The sequence below is a fragment of the Lolium rigidum genome, chromosome 4 (assembly GCF_022539505.1).
Source record: "Lolium rigidum isolate FL_2022 chromosome 4, APGP_CSIRO_Lrig_0.1, whole genome shotgun sequence".
Taxonomy (NCBI): domain Eukaryota; kingdom Viridiplantae; phylum Streptophyta; class Magnoliopsida; order Poales; family Poaceae; genus Lolium; species Lolium rigidum.
In genome coordinates, this window is record NC_061511.1 from 168,933,796 (window position 1) to 168,949,050 (window position 15,255).

At 46.3% G+C, this 15,255-nt stretch overlaps 1 protein-coding gene across 2 annotated transcripts; it reads right to left on the reverse strand.

Moving 5' to 3' along the window:
* Window positions 1–1,082: 1,082 nt before the first annotated feature.
* LOC124706279 (serine/threonine-protein kinase SAPK3) lies at window positions 1,083–4,426 on the reverse strand. 2 transcript variants are annotated; one of them, XM_047237932.1, is made up of 9 exons: window positions 4,103–4,417; window positions 3,830–3,904; window positions 3,157–3,258; window positions 2,996–3,049; window positions 2,829–2,921; window positions 2,649–2,741; window positions 1,982–2,086; window positions 1,766–1,864; window positions 1,083–1,580 (listed from the first exon to the last, which is right to left on the reverse strand). In XM_047237932.1, exons 1-9 carry the CDS (start codon window positions 4,223–4,225, stop codon window positions 1,308–1,310), a joined length of 1,017 nt encoding a protein of 338 aa, XP_047093888.1. In that variant the 5' UTR covers window positions 4,226–4,417; the 3' UTR covers window positions 1,083–1,307. The 2 variants fall into 2 exon arrangements, with proteins under 2 accessions (XP_047093888.1, XP_047093887.1); XM_047237931.1 differs by having other exon boundaries at window positions 2,649–2,921; window positions 4,103–4,426.
* Window positions 4,427–15,255: the final 10,829 nt, after the last annotated feature.

A 15,255-nucleotide genomic window follows, 5' to 3' on the forward strand; every position in this document is an offset into this window, starting at 1 on the left:
TCTATCTCAAGAAGATATTGAAGGTCCTACGACCACTTCATGACAATTATGAGTGATCGGGTGAGCAAATATTTGTCTTCTCAAGGATAAGAAGGTTAAGTAATTTCGGTGCTATGCTCCTAAGTGTCTATAAAAAAAATGTAGAGGTGCACACCAATAACTTGAATTTGTGAGATGTATGGTGTTTTTGCATCTAACTCTTTGTTACTTACATTATAGATCTAATTTGCGTAAATTTTGATTATCCCTAGTCTAGTCGACAGACCTTGATCTTTAAACCCTTCTTAAAGTGTAACATCCCAAGAATGTGGTTATTCAAGATTTTACTCATTAAGCCTTTGGACCAGCCCTCGTCAACCTTTTAACTAGGCTTCGGCTATTGTTCTCTTACCATGTCCGGCATCAAGGTGATTTCCTGGTTCAAACATCAGCTCGCTACTATAAATGAGATGAACCAAACAGTAGTCTAAATAGATGTGCAAACAAATAGAAAATCTTGAAATGTTTTTTACATCGACACAATGTGCATGCACCACATCGTAGAACATCGAATAAAAATTCGACCTAGTGGAGAAAGAAAAAAGATAAACTCTGATATAAACAGTACCTCCTCAAGTTTCAAAAAAAACTAACGTCTTGAACAAACCTGTAATATATCTTTCTAAACTTTCAATGACCCCACATTTTCACTATTTATATTAGAACTTTGAAAATCATATGCAAATATTTGTCTTCACAAGTATTTTCAGAATATTATAGCGTTTTAGATTTTATACCTAGTAGTATACCAAAACTTAGTGGTAAATGTTGCCTCTTGAATACCCTTATCAATGTCTGAAACCTCACCGATTAACATACTTGTAAAGTGAATATATGAGAACCTATCATAAAGCAAAGCATGAACAAATACATGGTTTAATATTTTTGAACAAGAAATCGTGGCTTGATTGAAAATCCGCTATGCCCTAACATTGTGTGTTCTTATCGCCGTATGGCTCAAATAAGGATTTGATTTCTTTTCTTTTCTTTTTTGCAACTCATTTCGATGTTATAAAATGTTTGCAGGCTTAAATCGTTCCCCGTTCAAACAGGTTGGAAGATTTATTTTCCAATCATCTTCTTTTATTCTTGCACGCTAAATTCGTGCAATGTTCAGTAATGTACACAACGCCAGTACAAGGGGTATCATAATCATATCATACGCTTTGGCGCCTTATTGTTGTCTCAACAAACCGTATTCCAGATCGTATATATGAACAGCTACACAGGCGCGGCTGCATCTGCGTGCACTGCGATGCAGGGTTCAGTTAGTAGGTCTCCCCCTCGTCTCCCGGCTCTTCTTCGTCGTCGCTCTGCAGCTCGGCAAGCTCGGCGAGCAGTGCAGCATCGGCGGAGGACTTGGACATGTCGCCAGGGGCCTTGGCCTCCTGGATGATTCGCATGATCTCCTCCACGGCCTGCGCCGCTACTGTCTTCTCCGGCTCAGGCTCCTTGAAGTTGGCCCTGTCCCTCTCCGAGATCTCCTTCGGTAGGCTCTTCAGGAACCACGGCAGCTTCTTGATTTCTTGGATCGTGATTCTCTTCAGAGTTTCAGACATAGAAGGGTCATTTTTGTTAGGCACGATTCAGGGAATTGCGGTGTCAGATTACAAGATGCAGAAAATGTAGGCAGAGTCTGGACATCAAAGACTTGCCTTTTTGGAGAAATCTGAAGTTTACTTGCAAGTTACTAAACTGAAAGAGAAAAGAGGATAAGCAGTGGTACCTTTGAAGGATCGGCAGTGAATATTTGGGACAGGAGGTTTCTGCAGTCGGAAGATACCCTGACGTAGTCTGGAATGGAGTATTGCACGCCAAGGATTCTCTGTCAAGTGTCACAAGACGTGCATTCGCATTAAGTTCGGAGTTTCAGGCACGCTAAACAAGGAAGGTGCTGAACAGGGTAATGATGATAATTAAGGAGGATCGATTGAGCCTTTACGCTGATCGTTTTTCGGAAGTTCCTTGGATCATCAGGATCCTCAAATGGGTACGACCCGATGAGCATCACATACAATGTCACGCCACAGGACCATACGTCTGCTACCTGGGGAAGGAAAACCGTTCCGTCGTAAGATGCAGAGTTGGAAGCTGATCATATAACGTCTCAGAATCATGAAAAGATTGAAAGTACATGAACTTGGATAGCATTGCCAGACATTACTGTTGATATACAAAATTAAATAGTGATGGCTATAGCATTTTTAGTGGCAGTGGATCATTGGTAAGCTAAATCCTTCTGCGGCGTTGGAAAAGAAAGCCTGATAGTAGTGCTACATGAACAGAAAAAATCAAATTTTCAATAGTCAGTGTCCTTACTCGCATCCTTCAACTTGATTGGCTCCCGCACTATTTCAATAGCACAATGTATGAATATATGATGATGTTCTATTAAAAGAGTATGTGGTAAGCAAGCTAGATACCTATATCTGAATTGAGGTAGGTTAAACTGATAATCTCAGTCTAAACTCTCTTTCAATCTTCAGTAACTTCTCTAAGTAACTAGTAACTGATATTCCTGCACACTATTTACCTTGTTTTCTTGGGGAGAAAAGAGGTGGATGCAAAATAACAGTCAAAAGCCGAAGATTGCTACAGGTTGATGTTACCTTGCCGTCATATTCTTTTCTCGAAAGAACTTCCGGTGCTATGTATGCCGGAGTACCAACTGTTGATTTTGGCTTGGAATGCAGCAAAGCGGACTGGAAAGCACAATAGCCAACGTGGTCAGGAAGGACAGAGCCCCATTTTATAGAAATACTAGGAAACATATCACTAACTATTAGCACCTTTGAGTAACCAAAGTCGCAAATCTTTACTCGAGGTGTTGGGCTCCCATCCAGGAGTGTGTTTTCCAGTTTAAGATCACGGTGGCAGATCTCCTGCATTCGCAATATCAGTCCACGGGCATTTCTGCTAATAGTTTCCATTGAAGATTTCCAACAAGCAGGCATACCATGGAATGGCAGTAGCTGACCCCCGAAAGTAGCTGCTGAAAGAAATACCTTGCCTATCGACACATATAGCAAACAGTTACATCTGTTAGCAGATGTGGTTCAGAATTAAGGGCGGTAGCCAGACGACATAGCAAGGTAAGCAAGTAGGGTGAGAGCAAACCTCATCTTCGCTGAATCTCCCCGCGGTGCATATTCTTTCAAAGAGTTCTCCACCAGCAGCATATTCCATGACAATCGCAAGGTGCGTAGGGGTTAAACAAACCTGTTAATCCCAGTTGATTCAGGAAAGAAGAAAATGTTTTAGAAAATAAGCAAGAGCATATTGCAGCAAGTTCATTAAGTTTTATCTAAATATGATAATTTTCTAAGCTGAATATCATCCTGAGCGATGGTCTAGGATAAAACTTCTATGCTTTTGAAACCACTCTGTCAATAATTATCAGTTCATGGTAACCCTGGACTGTGGGGTTCAGTGCTTCCCAGACAAACATTACTAGTACTAACTAGAGAAATGCTCTTATCCCGTGCACGTTTGTGCCGTCGATTTCTCGTTTTAAGATTCGTGCGACGGTGTTTTCATTGAGATTCATTGTGTTTCAATTTTGTCACACACAATGAAATGCAATGATCTAATAACTGAGAGATGCAGTCACGATGCAAACACTCGAAAACCCAATCTCCATTTATTTCCAAACGAAAGTACAGTACCATTTCTGCTGTGTAGACGATACACGAATTAGTTCAGACTTCAGAACCATCCAATTTCAACAGTACAAATTCATCCACAACCAACGAATTTACCATAGATGAATGAGCCAGGATTTCCTGATTACCTCCTTGAATCGTATGATGTTAGGGTGCCGGAGCGCCCGGTGATTGATGATCTCCCTCTGCACATTCTCATCAATCTGCACGCACACAAACAAACCCCATCAGGCAACACAAACTGACCTGCAGTCATATTCACCGCGCTACTATCTGGCCATCGAGGATTCAATTCGGCACCAAGAAGAACAGCAGCTCCACCAGTCCGATGAACCCTCGACGACCAAACCTCAAAGCTAAGCGCAGAGGAAAAGTGACAGAAGAAACAGACACGATAATACCTTCTTGCCCCGCTCGATGTACTTGACGGCGACGAGCTCCTTGGTGCGCTTGTCCCTGACCAGCCTCGCGACCCCGAAGTTGCCGGACCCGAGCTCCTTCATCGCCTCGTACCTCTCCTCCATCGCCGCCGCCCGCCCGGCCCAAGACCCTCTCCCAAAACTCAAAGGGGGCGCGCGCGGGCTGGCTCCAACTCGAACGAACTCCGATGGACAGCGGAAGAAGCACCGGACGGAGCAGCGCGCTGAGTGCTGACCCAGCCGCGGAGGAGAGAATATAGGGAGTTTGGTCGCCGTCACCGGAAAGCGAAGCGAGGCCTCGGGTCGGAGTTGGGGCGGAAGCGACGGAAGGAGGGCGGCGATGGGCGACGCGTGTAGCGCAGGAGACAGTGGCGGTTTTTGAATTGCGAGTGGGGCCCGTCCGGAGATACGTCGCGGTTGCGGCGACTCACCTAATCCGCGGGCGGCAGGTGGCGGGCCCTGGGTTAGATGGCACGTCCGACGCGGTGATGGCGGATTAGGGTGACGTGGCCTGTCTAGATGCATATGGGCCTCACCCGCCTTACGTGTCCTCTATCTTTGCAGGGCCGTACGCCTCGTTTGGCCTAAAAAAATACATACTCCTTATTTCTCTTATTTCTCTTCATAGGACTTACGCGTATTTCTAAATTGTAAATTTGACAATAATAATATATAATATATTATAAAATATATGTAATTAGAAAGTTCACGTCTTCTATTTTCTAATGATATAATTTTTGTGTTGTACAATTAATATTATGTTGGCTAAATTGAGAATTTAGGATATGCGCAAACCCTATGAACTGAGAGAGGTAGGTAGTAGGTAATTTATTTACATACAAATTACAGTGGTATTTCAGTGAGCACGAATGTACAAAGCGAATATTTTCCAGGTTTGCAAAATTGTATTTCATATTTTTGCGAGAAGTTAATCAATCAATTTATAATCACCAACAATAAATCTAAAAATAAAAATTGCAAATATTAACCTTCTCGATAATAGAGGAGAGAAAAATAACAGGGGAAAATCTATATACTGACTGGGTCGGTAACTACCATGCACCACACACCCCGTGTGGGTTAGGGCTTTTCCTTCCTTTCTTTCTTTCTTTCTTTCTTTTGTTTTTATTTTTTCTTTTCTATTTCCTATTTTCTTTTCATGTTTTTTTCCTTTTAATATATTTTATTTTCAGATTCGGAAAATATTAAAATTCAAAAATGTTCAAATTCAAAAAATTGTTCAAATCTGAAGATTAAAAAAACATTCAATTATGAAAAATGTTTAGATTTCAAAATGTTTACATTTGAAAAATATTAAAATTTGAAAATGTTCATACATAAAAATGTTAATATTTGGAAAAATCCAAATTATAAAATGTTCAAATTTAAAATACGTTCATATTCAAAAATTGTTCAAATCTCGATTTTTCCCAAAATATGAACATTTAGAGGCTAGAGTAGAGAAGTGCTAGTATATCTAGACAAAAGAATAAATAAGTTAAAGAAGGAGTTGGAGAGGTGGAGAAGAGACAATATCTCTAAAAAGTAGATGTGGAAGGAAGAGGTGATGCATTTCAAGTTAAGTAGGTTAAAAGACCAGAGGGGGTTGTATTGGAAGAAAGGCCCCATAGAAACACAAAGTTTTTTCACTCGGTGGCATCGGGGAGGAAAAAGAAAAAATAGAATTAAGGTGGTAAGAAGGGAGGGCGGAGTAGAAATGAAGAATAAGAGGAAATGAAGGAAGTAGCTACTAATTATCCTATAAACCTTTTTTTCCTCTACTATAGGTACAAGAAAGGACAAAATCATGGATCACATCTATCTGCATGTGACGCCGGAGATGAATGACTCACTCATGGAGGTGTTTACGGAGGAGGGAATGAGAAGTTGCTTTGGAAAGTACACTACTAGAAAAATGTCTATAGCTGGTAGGATTACTGCTGGCGCACCAAATATATTGTACGCCGGTGGTATTTACCGCCGGTGCACCAAAAATGTGCAGCGCCGGTGGTATCCTAACATGGCCGGCGAACGTACAGTTTCATGCGCCGGTGATATTAGTGGTTCTGCCCTTGACAGCGCAGGTTGGTACGGCAGGTTGCAGTGCCGGCGATCTAAAAAAATTCGTGCGCCAGCGATATTGATGCCAGCCGTAAGCGGAAATTTATTGCCGGCGAACAAAGAGACACTTCTTTTGGGCTTATGCTTATGGAGAAGCTAGCTTATAGATTTCGGTGAAGAGAAACTCCAGTGAGGAGAAGCTACTAGAAACTATTCCTCCCCTTCTTTTGGGCTTCTTGAATTTGGGCATGTTTGTTGTGCAATGTCTACAACACCCCTTGACATGAATTGTGTCATGTTTAATAACTGATAAAATCCTCTGACCTCATTGCGCATACAAGCATCAATTCTCCAAAATACACACAAGCATGCGCTCATCCAACTCAATGATCACTGCAAAAACAACTCTCTGTTCATGCAGTGATAATAAAAAACTATGTCTTGTTTGCAGGGTCATACACATTCCACGATCACTGATAATAAAAAACTCCCTGTTCATGAACTGATTCAATGATAGAAAAGCTCATGCGTCTAATCACTGAGTACCAACTATGCACTGTCTATCATGTGTACATCTCAGAAATAAGAAACTCTGTCTTGTTTGCAGGGTCATACACATTCCACGATCTCCATGGGAAAACGAGGTGGACTTGGTTGGGGATGAGGTGGAGTTCGACGGAGACGGCGAGGTGCACTAGTCCGTGACGAGGTGGAGCTCCACGGCGAGCGGCGCTCCTGGATCAAGGCAGATCTGGGCGGATCTCGTAGGCAAGGTCGAGGGCTCGAGGCGCTGGGGCGGAGCTCCTAGATGAGTGCACGTAGGCGGAGGAACTGCTACTCGTGGTGGCGGGCTGGAAGAGTGGAACACGGGCCGGGTGGCCCGGCGGCCGGCGGCGGAGAAACAACCAGACGTAGGTAGGAGCAACGCGCGTGGGTCAACGAGGGAAAGAGAGACGGGGGCAGATGGGTTTGTTGGACCGGCTCGGCACGAAAACAGGAAAACGATTCGGCATCTCGGTGGCAGATCTGGGTAAAATTCGAGAAAGATAGGGGCATTTGCAGCCGCTGGTTCGTTACTCCCTGGAGAAGCTCGGGAAGCTGCTCTCGACCAGTTTCTCTGGACCGACGACTTTGCACTATGGAGCAGCGCTGCGGTGGGGAGAAGCTAACCAGAAATTTTCCATTCTTTTAGGCTTCAGCTCCTGTGAACCTAGAAGCTGCTCTATAAGCCCAAAAGAAGTGGCCCAAAATCAAGTGGGCGCCAGCACCAGCGCCCGTAGACCCAGTCCTGCCCACGTCCCTCACGTATACGTTTCCTTCTCTCACACTACTCACGCACAGCCACACCTAGCGCAGGTAATCCTCTCACAGCCACTCCTACCGCCACCGGCCGCCGCCTACCGCCGCACCTACCGCCGCCGGCCTCGCGCCCTCGCCACCCTCCCGGCACTATCTGGAAGCGGAGGCCCCCCAGGCCAAGGAGGACGCCCGCTCGAGCTCCACAGCGAGGCGAGCCCGCGGCCGTGATCTGGCGAGCGGTGGCCAAGGGGCGAGCGCCGGCGAGGGCCCAAGGGGCGAGCGGCGAGGGCCACGGCGGCGAACTCCGCATCATCGAGCTCCTAGCGCCGCCAGGCAAGGCGGTCCTCCTCCACACCGGCGTGCTGCGCTGGGTCGCTGGGGTGCCCACTTCCCTCAAGACGGAGGCGCACGCGGCGCGCGGCGCGTTCCCGATGCTCCCGCTGGCGGACACCGCGGAGGTGCCCGTCTCCATCGACGGGTCGACGAGGTGCGTCTCGCCAACGGCCGCGGTGGCTCGCTCCTCCCCCCGTGGCCGCCTCGGCTGCACGTCGAGTTTGCCCCCCTTACTGCTAGTTGGGACACCGCTCTTCTTCGTCGGCGGCGAGCGCCGACGGGACAAGGGCGGCGAACAGAGCTCCCGACGACGGTGGAGGAACACGCGTGACACCTGATTGCTTTTTTCTTTTCTTTCCAAGGTGTTCTCTGTAAATTTCCTTACTAGCTGTAACTCCTCTGTATAAAGTGGAACTGTGGAATCACGTGGAGGGCCTGCAGCCATGTGGAGATGCGGGGCGTTTGACCAGCTTTTTTTTTTGTTTCCACCGAAACATACCGCCGGCACACCTAGATTGATTCGCCCGTAGTAGTACATGTATTGCAGGCGAACACAATTGTTCGCCGGCGGTAAAGCAGTATCACCGGCCTGTTCCTGCTGGCGGGCGTAGGTGCGCCGGCAATAGCTAATTTTGCTTCACCAGCAGTAGGCTATTTCGTAGTAGTGGTATCGGGGACCAAAAAGCACCCGGACTCGATGGTATGCCCGCTCTCTTCTACTAGAAGTATTAGGAGGTGGTTGAAAAGAGCGTTACCGCAAAATTTCTCCAGTCTCTCAATGGATGTGAGATGTCCTGAGGATGATGAGACAAGTGTAGTGTTGATCCCAAAGGTGCCCAATCGTATGAGTATGAATGATCTCATGCCAATTAGTTTGTGTAGTGTGGTTTATAAACTGATTTCGAAGGTCCTAGCAAATAGACTAAACATGGTTTTACCAGATATTATTGCACCAAATTAGAGCGCCTTCCTCCCCAGTAGGCTAATCACGAACAACATGTTGCTAGCGTATGAGGTTGGGGTTCTACCATAAGAGACAGCGAGGATAATGTGGCAAGGTCAGGAGATGGATGGATGGAGTTCCCCAGAGTGCAATCCATACCGAAGCCGAGGCATGTCTCCAAGGAGGCAGCGATGAATTGGGGTATGACTCGTATCATAGTTGAGTCAGACTGCCAGGTGCTGGTAAATGCTCTTAATAAAGCAAACTATGAACGCATTATCTATATCACTGTCGACCTCGTTTCTGTCTTCCACCGAGGTCGTGCTTCCGCGCCACGCGATGGGGATCGCACGGCTGATGCTGAGTAACCGCGGGGTGGACACGTTATTTTGTCGCGTGGCGTCAGTTCCCCGTACTGTCCCAAAGGGGCCGAAGCATTTTCTGGAGAGAGAGAGAGAGTCCACCGTGGCTTCCCCATTTCCTCTCCTCCTTCCAATATTCCTCCGACGAATTTGGTGCCTCCGCCGATTTGCTGAGGTAATGGGGGCGGTTGGGAGAGGATGAAGCCGGTCTGATGCCCTCTGCCGCCGCCGTTCTTTCTGGCCTCCCTCCTTCCTCTCCGGCCGACACCATCGTCTCCGCCTTATCGGCGCCCACCTCGGGCACGGCGGAGGAGTCGCCCGGCGTCACCTCGACGAGCATCTATCGGCCGCACAGCTGCATGCGCTGGGCATGGAGGCTGGCCCGTCCCGGAGGACATCGCGCCGCTCCTCCCACCGACCGCCGGCACATCCGGCCATCCCATGGTTTCCTTCTCTGCCTACCCTAAGGAGGAGGAGGGCGGCGGCAGCCCAGCAGGCCCACGCGCTGCGCCGGAAAGAGGAGACAACACGGCAGCACTGCCTCGCCGAATGCCGCCTTCAACAGCCGGGCTGTCGCAGGTAAGGGTCTCCCCTGCTGGATGTTACATGCTTGTAGATAAGGCCATGTTTTCTTTGATGCCATGGATGAATCTGTTTCTCTCTTCCTGCTACATCCTGAATTAAGGCAATACATGCTATCTGTAATGCTAGAAACGAGTACGTTTTTACTAAATCTTGTGGATGACCCTGCCTATCGTTGCTCATCAACTAGTATTTTACCTGTAGTAGATAGTAATCTGCTTACATAGATGGGGGTTTATCTCGGTAGTAATTGTAACCGTTTTTTGCTGATGGACAACCGTTTTTCTGTCATTTAGATGTAACACATGTTTATTTAACATAGTAAATGGAACATGTTTATTTTTTAGAATAACACATGAATTGTGATGATATAACATATTACTTGGAACATGTTTATTTTTCTAGATATAAAGGAATCATGATGTAACAGTAACACGGTAGATATAACACACTAGAATCATGATGTAACAAGTAAGGCATCTAGCGTGGAGGTCGCCGCAGGAGAGAGGCAGGGTGAGGATGTTGGCATATGGAAAGTGAAAGTGACGACGTTGTCTGCAGAACAGGCGGCGGCGGTGCTGCCGGTGGGGTTCCAGTTCCGGGATTCTGCTACATCCTCGTTGTTGGAGTAAGGTATGCATCTTGGGCACAGTTTTTTCTGACTGAAGATGGGATGCAGTACGTAGTGTTACATCGTCTGAATCTGTATGGAGCCACCTGCCTAATGAACTGCAATTAGTGTTACATCTATAGAAAAAAGGGATGCATTAGGCAGTAATTGTGTGTTACAGTACATGGGAACCATCTGAATCACATCGAATTTGTTCCTGTTACATGCAATATGTCAGCTTTAATCTTGATTTATGTATCTGCATTTAGTGTGTAGTTTATTAGCATGCTAGGTGTGTTTCTGTTCTAGTATGTTAGAGTCCGGCAAGGTGTTATGTGCGACGCCTACGGAACCGGCGGAGTTTCAGTTAGGCGTGCAAGAACAATGTTACAAAGATGGTGAGATGTCGAGGCGCTGTGCGATGCAGTGCTGCATGAAGAGCTGATGCGCAATGTACTACAAGGGTTATGGCCGAGTGTTTCAGTAGTTATCTAGCAAGACAATTAGTTAGTTAGTGCATGCACTGAGTTAGTTAGCCGTATGCGGGTCACTAGCTAGCTGTGTGCGTACGTGTGTTGGCCGGGTCAAATGTTCTGATCGGTGTGGTGTGCGTGAGTGCTTGGCTAGTGGAGTTAGTTGGTGAGTGGTTCACCGGCTGTGTGGTGTGTGAGTCTATTTAAGACGTTATAATCACCATGTTTCAGTTTGAGAATGAGAAAAGAGAAGAGAGACAGCCCGGCACCAAATTCTTGTTTCTCCCTTGTTCTTTGTGAGATGTGAGAGGCAGCACCGTGAGGAAGAAGAGAGGGAGCTGCAAGATTGCAGCTCCAACACAGTAGGTGCGACCATTTTTTTGCAGTGGAGGGAACCTTTTTTCTGCACAGCTCTAGCACGGCCCATTTTTTTTTGTCATAGGATGCTAGCATGTCAGTACATGGAACCTAAATTAGTCCATGTTAGTAGATTAAACCTTTTTCAGCGAGATGGAACCTATTTTTCTGTCACAGGATGGTACCGTGTCGGTACCATGGAACCTATATTAGTTTCATGTTAGTAGATGGAACCTATTTTTTTGTCACAGGATGGTACCATGTCAGTACCATGGAACCTATATTAGTTCCATGTTAGCAGATGGAACCTATTTTTCTGTCACAGGATGGTACCATGTCAGTACCATGGAACCTATATTAGTTCCATGTTAGTAGATGGAACCTATATTAGTTCCATGTTAGTAGATGGAACCATTTTTGATGGCATGGATTTAATGTCTGACAGTTCCATTTAGTTCCATTTTAGTAGATGGAACCATTTCCATGGGGATTTTACGTCTTACAATAAAATGGAACAAAAATTTACCTGTAGTTGTGGCCATGTTTCGTTTCAAAATAAGCATCTACTTTTTGTTGAGACTATACTTAACCGATGTATTTTACCGTCGGACTAATCGTTTACCTCAATTTAATGTTAGCCACATTTTTGCTAATGTAACAGGTGCATTTGCAACGGGCATACCAGGGAATATCATTCTACCGAGAGTTGAAAGAGAGCAATGTATTCGGGCCATTCATTGTAACAGGTGCATGAATTAAGCTTTTTTGGAATTATATGTGAAGAACATTTAGTGGATCCCAAATGCATCATGAAGAACTCTAAGTATGGATCAACCAAATGTGACATTTGATCTGTAGGATGTTACATTTGATCTACATGACAAATGCTAACCGTAGTTAAAGCCATGATATTGTTATAGATCAGCTATTGGCTTTTTGTTTTTCCATCTAGTTTCGAGTGTGACATCTACTACTCGTCAGCTATAGCTTTTGTTGGTTCCACATCTAGTTTAACATGTAGTGACTCAAGACACACATGTTGTTTCCTGTGTCACATCTACTTGTCTTATGAATCGAATCTAGAGTAACATATAGTTCTGTCACATCTAGTTCTTATGTTTCATCTAGTTTTCCTGTCACATCTAGCTCTTATGTTAAGACACTAGAATGTAACGAAGTTTCATATTAGTACTCCATTGTCTGCGTAAGAAAATGGAACGGACGATCTCTTGTGTGTGAACTTGTGATGTAACATATTTTTGGTTCGGAATTCGTTCCATTATTTTTGGATGAAATAACATAGAGGCAATGGATGGAGCAGGCAATAGATGGAACTGTTAGATCCAGGGATAGAGTGGGAACTTACAGGTGGATGACGCCTCGGGGATGTAGCAGCGCCGTTCTAGTTTCTTAGCGTTAAGGAGATCGATTTTGATTTCCTTGGTGTTCTTTGTGGTCTATTTTTTCCCGTATCTTGTTGGGGATGTAGCGGCCGCGTTCGGTATTCTCCTTGGTTCAGTGGAGAGGTAGAGGGGAAGCCAATGGATGTAGCCGTAGTTTTTGGGGTGCAACGTATAAATAGAAGTGGGCCACCGAGGAAGAAAAGTCACGCTTGAAGAGAAGGATTCGTTTGCGCTCGGGTAGAAGAAAAGTCGGAGACGACACAACCCACGTGTTTTGGCTGCCCACCGAGTTGCTATTTTTAGAAACAAACAAAAACAAACAAACGGGACCACTTTCCAAAAATAGAAAGTCCGGGTGACCTTGCTCTATCCTAAAACAAGGTCGACCTCGGTGTAGCAAGGCCCAACTATGAATGATCTCCAATCGGTGTGTTAGTGCGGGATGACGGAATGCTAGCTAGGTTGAACTTTTCATCTATTTCTTTTGAGTTTTGTCGTCGAGTCTGTAATAAAGCAACACATGCGATGGAGGCGTTGGGTGTCTCGGGTGTTCAGGGCGATGGCCTGATTTGGCCGGACGCTGTTCCGACTGATGTAGTGGTGTCAGTGGCTAGCGATTCTACTATGTTAACAAGTGAATGGACTCTGGAGTTCCATCTAAAAAAATCTCCATCAAGTATTGACTATTTTAATCAAGTTTGATCGATCAGTTGATCAAAAATTGCACGAACAAAACAATCAAACAAGTTAAGCTACACGTCAAAGAAAAAACAAGTTAAGCTACACAGTGCACTGGTCAAGTTGCTTTGTCCAATCAAAGGGCTTCCGATCCATGCCTGCTCTGATTGTGCATGTTCGTTTGAGGCAACCCGATCATGCCTCTGACGACGCCTAGTCCAAACCGGTCGGTAATTTTCCTTTTGTCGTCGATCACATGGGCGGACGTACCCACGAGCCAGCCTAAACTGGACATGAAGAAATGCAAAGTTTTCCGGGATGGCATTGCTCAGGTAATCAGTTACCATCGCTCGTTGGGGCGAGCTTCTTGGACTCAAGTTGGTAGTCCCATTCGTCCCCGACATCATCGATCGCCTTTTTGAAAAACATGGGCACCTTGCAAAAACATCCATATGGGACACCAGGGACACGGACGCACTCGACGCACGACGGTCCCCATCGACACGGTCCTTCGACCTTCCCCTACCGCGCAAACGAACTCACGAGCCACTTCTTGAAGTTGTGGATCTCCTCTAGACATGTGCGTTGCCGTCCTTGATGCGAGCTCGTGCTGCGGCGGGAGGATGGCGCAGTGGCCGGGCACGGCGGGAGACGAGCGCGTATAGGGCCAGGTACCCGATGGCAACCACCAGGTGGGTGCCTCGACCAGTTGGCCTCGGCGGCTTCGGCGGCAGAACGTACCACATGGTGGTCGGAACTTGGTCGATGTTTTTCCCAAATCCATCGGGATCTTTCTTTCTACTTGCCGAGCTCTAGCACCAGACTATAGGTATGTTGGTCGAGGTTGCCTTGAAGTCAAGTTAAGCCACAGTGGTTTCTTTTTTTTTCCTTATTCGACAAAAGAAATATATTTGATACTAATTACACATATCCTCCGTAACAACGAAATGTCCTAAAGATATAAAGGATGCACACAACACTACTAAAAAAATCCCGCTAAGGTGATCAAAACCTTGTAGCTACAACACAAACCACTGCTATAACGACACCTGAAGTCAGTGTTCACAAAATAATGTCATCAACAAGGTAATTGCCACACACAACCATCAGAACTTGGATTTTCACCCTGAAGCAAATCCCTTATCTTAAAACAATGTCTTCAACAAGAACGTTTGCTAGGCACAATCAGTTAAAGTCAGATCTTGTTTTTTTTTTCACCTTGAAAGATAAGACTCTATACTCCTCCTACGCTGCCGCTCCCGCTACCGCAAGTCAAGAAACACCAAGCAAAGTACCCATCACACCAAGACTCAGTCCACCATTACTAGACCTAAGACCTCAGCCGCCATGGTAGTCTTTGCCACTGTTTTCTCCATGAAAATTAAAAGCTGACATGTCTGATGGCAATATGTAGCGAAGCTTCACGTCACTCCCTCCTGAAACCGCACAGCCAGAATTGTGGGTGCACACGACCGAATTCCACCCGATTCAGCAATCTCCAGGCATGAGGTGTCCAATGGAGATCTCCGGCGGGGCCTTCCGAAACTCTTCACTTGGCGCGAGAACCCAAGGACTGCCTCCTTTATTAAGCAGAGCAGTAAGCCCTTAGGTCACCAACTGCCGCTCCCAACAGCAGATCGGAGATCTCAGCGAGCACCGCCACCACCACCCGCACCACGAGGAGATGGGGAGCTAAGCGGTACCGAGGACCCCGAACCAAGCGTTCCGCCGCCTTCGCTGGCGCAACGATCATCAAGGTCGTCAAAAAATTCCAGGGCCGCCGCCCCGACGTCCATCTCTGCCGAACGAGTTGTGCCATGTAGGGCCGTTGCGAAGCTGTGGCCAGAGATCCCACCACGTGAGGAGGATGAGGCCCTCGATGTGCTCGGAGATGAGAGCCCGCCACAGTTATCTGCTGGGATGGGCTTTGCCCGCTAGCTTCCCCCGGCAACGGCGAGGAGATGTGGGAGAGGAAGGATGGGGGCGGCGGCTACGGTTCGCCCGAGCCGCGCCCCTAGGAGGCGTCTTGCTTAG

Bases quoted from the DNA above. Each gene is read 5' to 3' on its own strand.
- LOC124706279 (XM_047237931.1), bottom strand. From the start codon at position 4,225: ATGGAGGAGAGGTACGAGGCGATGAAGGAGCTCGGGTCCGGCAACTTC. The intron at 3,905-4,102 runs GTATTATCGTGT...GTGTGCGTGCAG, and splicing joins ACATCGAGCGGGGCAAGAAG to ATTGATGAGAATGTGCAGAG. The intron at 1,581-1,765 runs GTACCACTGCTT...GAAACTCTGAAG, and splicing joins TCACTGCCGATCCTTCAAAG to AGAATCACGATCCAAGAAAT.